General features: G+C 40.5%; 1 protein-coding gene across 1 annotated transcript in view; it reads left to right on the top strand.

Annotated features, from left to right (window-relative positions):
* Positions 1-376: 376 nt before the first annotated feature.
* vcana (versican a) overlaps positions 377-9,776 on the top strand; it is a 47,855-nt gene continuing 38,455 nt past the window's right edge. Inside the window, exons 1-6 of the mRNA XM_005722415.1 lie at positions 377-421; positions 619-697; positions 1,490-1,873; positions 2,847-3,021; positions 3,164-3,291; positions 4,958-5,251. Coding sequence (XP_005722472.1) covers positions 377-421; positions 619-697; positions 1,490-1,873; positions 2,847-3,021; positions 3,164-3,291; positions 4,958-5,251 — 1,105 coding nt within the window. The remainder of the gene's footprint in view (positions 422-618; positions 698-1,489; positions 1,874-2,846; positions 3,022-3,163; positions 3,292-4,957; positions 5,252-9,776) is intronic.

The raw sequence follows: 9,776 nt of genomic DNA on the forward strand, positions 1-9,776 counted from the left end.
AACCCCCGAGACATACAAAGCTCAACATCTTAGTTAGAGACGAATAAAAGATCGTGCTTGGTAATAGATATTATAAACACAACGTATTAAACGTATTAAAATCACACTTTAGCCCGTTGGAACATCAATTTTTTCATGTGGATATTTTGCGAATACACATGCTTAATAAATGGGGAGTATTTTTTTCTCTCCAGACCATAATGTTAGAAAAGTGCTTAAACAGACTTGTCTGTTATAACCTACTGTAGGAGTTGCATTTCTCCATAAGACAAATGTGGATGCAATTAACATTTAAACTTTAAATTTCTTGCTTCCTAAGCTGCACCCCCTTTCCTTTTTTCTTCTTCTTTCCAACAGATGATACTGAATATAAAGCATGTCCTGTGGTTATATTGCCTCTGTGAAGCTGCAGCTGCAACAGGTAAGCTTTGAATGGGTTAGTTCTCCTCCCTTGTTTTTCAGTCACTCCTCTTTCTCCTGCTCCCTGACTCCATGCCTAAGTTTTGGATTTTCTCTGTTTTTCTTTTTTTTTAGTCACTCCCCACCCACATCCCTCCCTCCATTCTTCTCCCTGCCTCTGCCCTTTTTTCCCTTTGTATTCCTCTACTCTTCTTATAGCTCCAGAGCAACTGTTTAGCATGTTTGATAAGTTTCTTCCAGTCTTTGCTGTGTGAAACCTGCAAGACTCTACTTAGAGGTAGGTCAAGAGGAATTGAGGGTTACAATCTAGGACCTGCATACTACTTGTCCACATAGCTTTGTCTCTGTCTCTGGGTATGGGATGGACACCTTTCAATTAGACTCTGCTTCCAGTCTGGAAGCTGAACAGCTGGTTTCATCCCACATCCTAATAAGACCCTCTGTTGAAGCACACAGACTCACACCTCTTGGTCTGTCCGCACGGAGCATTCCTCCCATTATTCCCTGTGAATGCTTTTCTACCCCATCCAAAATAACTGTAATCATCTTATTGCCATTTGCATTTAGAACTTTATCTGACATGCAGAATACACATAATACTGTTCACTGACATACTTCTGTTTTTGTGGGTTTGCTTATTTAGTTTATCCTTTTTTTTTAAAGCAGGAACATGCACAGAGCTTAGCAGCAAACTTTCATGAAATAATACAACCATGATGACTTTCCCTCTTTCCCTGATTATCTATAACTTGATGCAGACATGCTGCACATACACTGCCCTTGTGTTGAATATGTTCCCACACCCATCATTTTAAAGTTGAGGTTTAACTTTCCAAGAGTCAAGTCATAATGGATGCTTTTTTAAAGGCTTGGTGCAGTGGTCACACCCTATCAGTGCAAATGACTTGTGCATTTCATACTGTCTGGTTCGATCTGTTAGGATAAGAGTGAAAATTGAAGAGGAGATATGTGCATTTTGAATAAAATAAAACAATAAAGAAGGTTGCCATTAAAATAGAAACATTAAATGAACTTGCACTCCATCTAACTCTGGCCTTTTGCCTTTCAGCCTCAAATGCATTATCAGTCATCCAACCAGTCATAGGGTCCCTCTCAGGGAAGGTAAATCTTCCCTGCTACTTTTCCACAATCCCAACCTCAGCACCAGTCATCAGTCCCAGTGGAACAGTCGTTTACAACAAGGATTACTTGCGGATAAAATGGAGCAAAATACAGGGACGAACAGAGTCCACGGTGCTGGTGGCACAAAATGGGATCATCAAGCTAGGCTCAAGCTACAGGAACCGTGTATCAGTACCCAGCCACCCTGAAGTTGTCGGTGACGCCTCGCTCACAATTGTGAAGCTGCGTGCCAGTGACACTGGCACTTATCGTTGCGAGGTCATGTTCGGGATTGAAGACACCCAGGATATTGTTAACCTTGATGTCAGCGGTAAGAGATTCCCAGTATCCTTCCTCTATTATGGTGGAATTAGACAAAAACTTTAAAATTGTAGAGGTGGGATGCTGCAAAACTTAATAATAGTGAAATGCCACACAAGTGCTGACAGAAATGTAAACAGGATGGGAAAGTTATGGGCGTCCTTTTGCTTACATTGATAGCAGCAGCTAACCGTTAGTCATGCAGAGTAACCACAGCTTTTATTTTAGAGGTGACGCTCTCTTGAAAAAGAGTCAGATTACCTTTTTTTTGGTAATTTTCCATATCAGCCACAGCAGTGCCTTAGTTCCAGTGATTATCAGTTCATTATCCATTCAAACACAGTGCATTGCTGTAATATTGGGTGCCACCGTGTCAGTATAGATTTTTTATTTCATTTTACGGGCACACAGGAAGCGTTAGTATGTCTGTGGGAGGCAGTATTCTTCAGCATCCTAAAAATGATAGTGTCCTTATGCTGGTAGGGGATGTGGTGAGGTGGGGGGTGGGGTCATCAATCCTTACCTAGTGTCATGTGCATTCTACATGCTCTCATTTGAGAAGTACGCTGGGAGATATAACTCATGTAGAAAACATGGGTGGGGGGGGACACTCAGATAGTTTTGGTTTTCACTGGTTTACAATCTGCATAACCTCTTTTCCAACTCTCTGCAATGTTAATTATGACTATCAATCATATCTTTTGCGTCTATTTACTGTCCACAAATATGGGGATTTCAGGGCCATGGCATCATATGGAGTTCTCTCGTTTGTTTGTGGTGAACTGCATTTTGTGTCGCTCCTCCATTTATTGCAGAGATCCTTCTTTCCGAAGAAGCTGAGTGACCTAGTTATATCACACATAGAGGGTGCTTTATAGGACGTTTGCCATAATTTACAGCGCTGAAGTTAAACTAATGACTTCCAGATCACTCCATGCCTGAGTTTTTAATTTTCATTTTCATTTTTCACTGCTTATCGTTAGGTGTTGTCTTTCACTACCGATCAAGCATCAGCAGGTACACTTTGGACTACCAGAAAGCTGTACAAACTTGTGAAAACGTTGGAGCAAACATTGCAACCTATGAGCAACTGAAAGCAGCCTATGAGGACGGCTTTGATCAATGCGATGCCGGTTGGATTGCTGACCAGACAGTGAGGTTAGCTGCATTTCAGTTGCCTGTCCCAGAGACAACAACACTGCTGTTTAATCACGTATGCTCTATATGTCCGACTGAATTCTGGAGTGATGTGAAAGACAAAGACTTTAAAATGGCTCTTTGTTTCTCTTTTTTTATACAGATACCCAATTACAAGGCCAAGAGAGGGCTGTCATGGCAACCTTCCTAATAAACCTGGTGTCAGGTCGTATGGAACCAGAAAACCTACAGAGACCTACGATGTGTACTGTTATGTAGGCAAACTGGATGGTAAGTAGTGGATTGTCCTTCCGTAGCACTGACCCATGTTTAGTCTGAACTTAAGAAGCCTTCAAATCATCATCCATGCTTAAGTACATTTAATTTTTACAGTTTGGAAACACACTTTTGTTCTTGTTTAAATATAAAAGCTGGTGAATGTGGGTGACCTTTTTCCAGTTTCCTTATAAGTGGGACTTGAAACATATTTTCTACAGTGGTTTTTGAATGAGACACCAACAAAAATGTGATAATGGGGTTATTAAAGGTCTTTGGCCCAGTTTATGGGAACTCTTAGTTTGTCTTTTTTCTCTGTCCATCCTGTTATTCCTGTTATTTACTAAAGTGCTTTATCAGCTACCTTAGGATTTGTACTGCACAGTCATCTTAGTCAACACAATATATGTTCAAATATATTTGTCACAGTCTTCGAGTCATAAACGTGAACCCATCCGCTGAGGACATATACACATATGCATATACACACCCCTCATCATTATTGTGTGCATTAGAGAATAGAGATGGACGAGAAATGAAAGGACAAAATCGATAGAGATGACTGACATGTTACAGCGGTCTTCCTCTGGAACTGAACAAGGAAAATTTTGGCACCCCACAACAACCTGAATATTCATTTCCATTATATTGTAATATTGTCTCAGTTTTCTAACCATTTATGATCTAGGAACAGACATGCTTGGCGGATGTGGTTTGATGTGTTCGAGGTTGTTAAGTGTAATAACTTGGCCATAAATTAACCATGAAAATTAATGAGTGAGCTGCAAGACACTGACTGCTTTTTTTTTCTATAGTTATGTAATTCCAGGGATCTTATAATATAGCTAAACAAAATGTGAACTCCATTTATGCTTATAGCAGTCATCAATATGATATCTAAAGAGCAGGAAGGGTCCAGTAAAACCACCGTGTAAAATACTGAAATCAAATAGGTTTTTTGAGGATATAACGTATGTTATCTGTTTTTAAAAGGGAAAACATTCCTGTGTGAACGACATCTCCTAATCTCAATGCCATGGTAAATCAATGGGATGAAACCATCAAGGGATATTTGAAACGTTACGCCCAAAACTAACTGAAAACATATAGGCAGTCTGCCATCGTCTCTTAATGTTGTTTGGTTTTAGTTAAGATCTTGGCTTTTAGTACCCTTTTCATTTATATAATCCTGTGAGCATAGACAAACGTTCACACTGGTCATTCTGCAGGGATTCTGACATGAACATGAAGGAAGGAAACAGCAGGTGTTTGCTCTACTCACTTTGGGGAAACCTAATGTCCTGCAATACAAACATATTTATGGACAGGCCAGGCACATTTTCAGCATTGCTATCCCACCTCAGAATAATATAATGAAAGAACTACTGTTGTCCTAAATATGATTGGTGGGAGATGTTTTGGGTCTCTGCCCTGCACAGCTGTGACTGATGTCAGCTGTGTTGGTCTTTTCTGAAAGGTCAGAATGGAGTAAAAATCTAAAGTATAGGCTATTTCAGTATGTTTTCAATCTAAAAATAATAAATACATTTTAAAGGAGAAATTACTTCTGATCTACTAGGTAATAAACCCTCTTTTTGTGTTGCTGTGACCACAGATGATTTGTTGCTATTTCGCCTATGTGCATCTACATTTGCCACTGTTTCTCATTATTTTTTATCAGGTCAAGTCTTTTATGCTCCCGTGACCCATAAGATGACTTTTGAAGAAGCCAGTGAAGAGTGTAAAAAGAGGAAAGCTGTCCTGGCAAGTCCCGGACAGCTGCATGCTGCTTGGAGACAGGGGCTGGACAGATGTGACTACGGCTGGCTCTCCGATGGCAGCGTACGGCATCCTGTCGCAGTCCCCAGAACTAAGTGTGGCGGAGGCCAACTCGGCGTGAGGACCATGTATCGCTACAGAAATCAGACTGGCTTCCCAGAACCAACTAGAAAGTTTGGGGCTTACTGCTTTAAAGGTAAAAACTCACTCCAAGATTCCTGTTGTTACTCCTTATTGCATTTGGAGTTTGTAATGGAACAAAGTGTTACCTACATATGCGACGTATATGTTAGAAGAGACAGAAAGTGACCAAAGACACAGACCACTCCCTAACAAAACCATGCTTGACTGTAAGGAGCTATGATCTCATCTCCTACATTCACTCCTGCTTCTCCACCCTTTGATTTTCTGTGTCTTTGCACCACATTACACTTTGCCATCTCTGAATCACATTGACCTTTTTAACATATCTGAAAGCCTCTCTTTCCTCCCTCTTAGTTTGCGTCTGTTTCACGCCTTGCGATTGCATAGTTTCAGTAACAGCAACATGAGCAACGCTGAGGGAGGATTTTCTTCTGAGCACGGCATGTCATGTGCCAGACTACAGCATCCCGTTGACCTCACTGTCTCAAAGTTTGTCTCCCGCCCATTTCTGAGGCAAAAAAGCGAGCCAAGAGAAAAGTGAATTCATAGTGGTAAACTCTGTTTTCTTTGAAAGCAAAAGACTGACTTTTTTTTCTTGATTGAGGAATAATGACCAAAAGTTTGCTTAAGAGAATGAGAACAGTTTATATCTGTTTGACTCTTTATTGCTTCCAGCTGGGCTAATCAAGGTTTCTTAAGCTTTACCCTCGTACAACCTCAATGTTATTGTGAATCAAACAAAAACAAGTTAATGCACTTGAGTGCAATTTTGAATATTTAAAGATATCAATCTTGGTAATATATAAAGTCAAATTAATTGCACATTATAACAAAGAATCAACCTAAACACTAAATAAGATCATGAGGATTTTTTTTTTAAATTTTTTATTTTCGCCAACTCTTGCTGCACACTGTGATAATTACTGACCATGAGAGGGAAAGGAATTATAGCTGTAAATCTTTATAAATAGTGACGTTTCATGGTTGACTGGAAGTAGGCAGAATTAGACTTAATCCCTTAAAATGTGAGCATTCTTAACTAATCGGTTTTCTTAAAACAACAGAAAATGACAGGCGATAGTTGCCATTTAGAGAAACACCAAAAGCAACTAATGCCACATCTGTCAGCCTTTTTAGCCTCACTATCTACCACCTTTCCATCTTTCACCTCTCATTTCCTCTGTCAGTTTGCTGTCTGTCATTCTCACTTGTACTTATCAGAGCAGACGTTTGGATAACGGACAAAGCTACTGCTGGACTTCTAAATTCAGTCATCCTTGCTGACCTCTGACCTGGCCTTTCCATCTTTACAAATGAGAAGTTGGACAGATAAGCCGCCCACTGCCTGGCCATTTACTGCCCCTGGGCCATGCTAACTCTCGTGGTGATAAGTCCCTGCAGAGTTCACGCAAATGGGCCACCTTCAGCTTCTGCTCTGTGTATTTCATGTCAGCCCTCTCACTCGTGTTGTATTTACACTCCCAGCGTAAGTGCTTTTCAAGTACTCTCATTTCGCAGGATTCACTCCATCATTTCCTGAATTCCCACGCCTGATCATATCTTAATAAAAGGAATATTGTGTAAATCGACTCTACTTAGATTAGACAAAAAGACGAAGAGAGAAGAGGTAGTGCAGTGGGAAAATTGGAAAATTAGTCTCTGATTGATTTTTGGAGTGGCCTAAAGAAAACAAAGGTCTGAATAAAGGGAACAGCTCAAACTCGTTGGTGACATAATGCACTCCCTCTGAGAGCAAGCACAGTTTTTCCTGTAAGGGAAAAACATATGTCACACCTTACATCAGAGATAGTTTCATGAGGAAAGGGGTCTGCTACGTAATGGTCAACAGCTGCCTTTACAGATTCTGCCTGCACCCCAAACAAAAGCTTTCTAAAACGGTTTCACTGGTGTTTATGAGTAAATGAGATAACTTTTGATGAAAGTGATCTTGGGAAGACAGGGGAGAACCAGTGTTAAAAGAACGTCTTAATAATTGTAATAGTAAACTTTAAACACCATCACTGTAATCAAGTGATCAAGTCAAGGGCTGCTCTTCAGATAATCGGGTGGGTTGAATACACGAATAAAAAAGCCAGGGTAGCTCTTGACCAAACCACAACACTAGATTACTTATGATTTATATGGTGTTTAATTCATCTGTTAAACACATGGTTGCCCTTTCCCACAGAGCACGCTCATAGAAACATTTAAAGTGCACTTGGCTGTTCAAATAAAATTGAGGTAATCTCACTGATTCCATGCCCTATAATGCACAGTAAAACTTTGTTACTGTGGTTTCAACAATTTATTTGAAGAAGTTTAATGAATAACTGTTAAAGCTAGATATGAGAGAGGAAGCCTTTGACAGGGAAGTTTCTAGGAAACTTGGTATTTAAATATTGGGTGTCCACTTATTTTTGCTGCTATCGCGAATTGACTGCAACAGACTCATTAGACTTATCTCGCAAGACTCATTAGACTTATCTCGCAAACTTATTAAGGGTGACTTAAAATTGACCTGCTGAATCACATTACTGTTTGTAATCTTGGCTTCTTAATGTACATCAATATGGTGTTTGTGAACAATGAAACAATGAATCTTGGCTATCTAGATCAGTAATGTGATAGAAATGTCACTTTAGCCAACCAAAAGCTCTGTTTGATACTTAAATTCATTCTGACTTTGTGATCATGTGCTTATGTATGTTGTATAGGAAGGAGAATGGTATTCAGCCAGACTTCCTTTGTGGATGTATCTGTGGTAGAAATGACCACCAACATCATCAGTCCTAGTACCTCCATCCCTTTACTGGAGAGTAGCACCATTCTGACAACTACGACATCTGAAAAAACATCAGAGGCAGACGTTTCTCCAGATTCTTCTACAGATCCTCCATCTATGTTCTCAACCAGCATGGCTCCACCTCGCCCCACCCCAGCAGGCCATGAGGAAGAGTTAATCACAACAGTTGCACCCACTATCAAAGACGACCATGAGGACGATGATGATGTAACAGCTGCGCCAGATTCTCGCACTGATGATCAAAATGTAACCTTTGTGGAAACTGCTGCTGCCCATGGTGGCACAGCCACAGAAACTAAGATCACGGTGGAAAGCACTGATGCCACAGTGTCTGATGATGAGTCAGATGATCAATCAGTAATTCAGGTCAGCACGATTCAGCCTGACGTCCCTATACCAGATGCTTCTCTCCGCAACGAGCTCATGTTTGCTGAAGGGGAGACAGAGGAAACTGTCATAGATCCTAGGAACATCACATCGATCTCTGATCTCACTGACACTCCGACCAAATCATCTGAAGTTAGCCATGAGGAAATGCTTAGCTCCTCACAATTAACACCATCACCTTCAATCAGTGATATAGCAACAGACGATAATTTGAGCTACGATGACATTTATCCTATAATAGGTTTAGAGGGTCAGCCACCTACTAGGGCATCCCAACCAGATGGCTCAGCCAGCCCTTCAGACACCAATAGAATTGATGATACAATCACAGCCATTCCACCTTTAAATAACACCCATCGTGTCAGTGAGGTGAAGGTAACCACCACAGTGACACCAAATACTGCCAGCAGTGTTGAGACACCAGCAACACCTGAAGTTTCACCAGGCACAATCATCCTGATCGACAGTGTAATGTTAACTGAGGAAGTGAAATCTTCAGCAACTGTCCATGTCTTTGATGAGTCTTCCACTCAGGTGACAGAGCGAATTGGTAGCACCTTGATGGAGGACGAAACAGCAGCAGAGTTTGGTACAGAATTCTTTATATCTGCTCCAACGACTTCAACGGTGGCCAGTACAACAGCCGATCCAGCTGCAGTGATCACAGATAACCAGACCACCACTACGCAGATTCAGACTGCATCAGGTAAGATGCTCCAACAATACCTTAATATTTCAGCTTTCTTGTGAAATTTTTCTGTTCAGTGCAGTTTTTTTTCTCTGTTTTGTTGTGAGATTAAAGGAGTGACAAATGAAAAGAAAGGCTGATGTTACAAGTGTAGTTTTGCACTTTGTTCACATTGCTGTGTTTTAGGCCCATTTATTTTTAATGTTGCTGATGTAGAGTAGCTGCAAATTGATTGTTCCTCTTGGGTCTGTAAAGACAAAATTATGGAGAGAATGCAGAAAACGGATATGTGAATATAGCAAAGCCAACTGTAAAGGGTTTCTTCTTTAGCATTTTGTTTACATCAGGTGAATGGGTGGCTTAAAATCTACTGTCCTTATTTGTACGAGCCATTAAGGTCGTTAACAGTAGTGGTTAAGTTATGGTTCAATGGACTTGATCTCTGAATTTTGATAATATTTAATTACGGTCTTTGCATAGACTCAAACATAATTAGTTACAGTGAGGGAGTACTCATGGTTCTGTGGTGTTTCAAATTACTGGTTGTAAGTCTTTAGTCATTTAGTAAGAGGGATACCCCTACCACATGTTTATGTGTTATCAGTGACTGCTGCTGAATGGCATGCTTTGCCTGAGGGAACCAGATACAGTGGGGCAAAAAAGTATTTAGTCAGCCACCGATTGTGCAAGTTCCCCCAC

The sequence above is a fragment of the Pundamilia nyererei genome, unplaced genomic scaffold, assembly GCF_000239375.1.
Source record: "Pundamilia nyererei isolate P.nyererei 1_Seehausen unplaced genomic scaffold, PunNye1.0 scaffold00006, whole genome shotgun sequence".
Lineage (NCBI taxonomy): Eukaryota > Metazoa > Chordata > Actinopteri > Cichliformes > Cichlidae > Pundamilia > Pundamilia nyererei.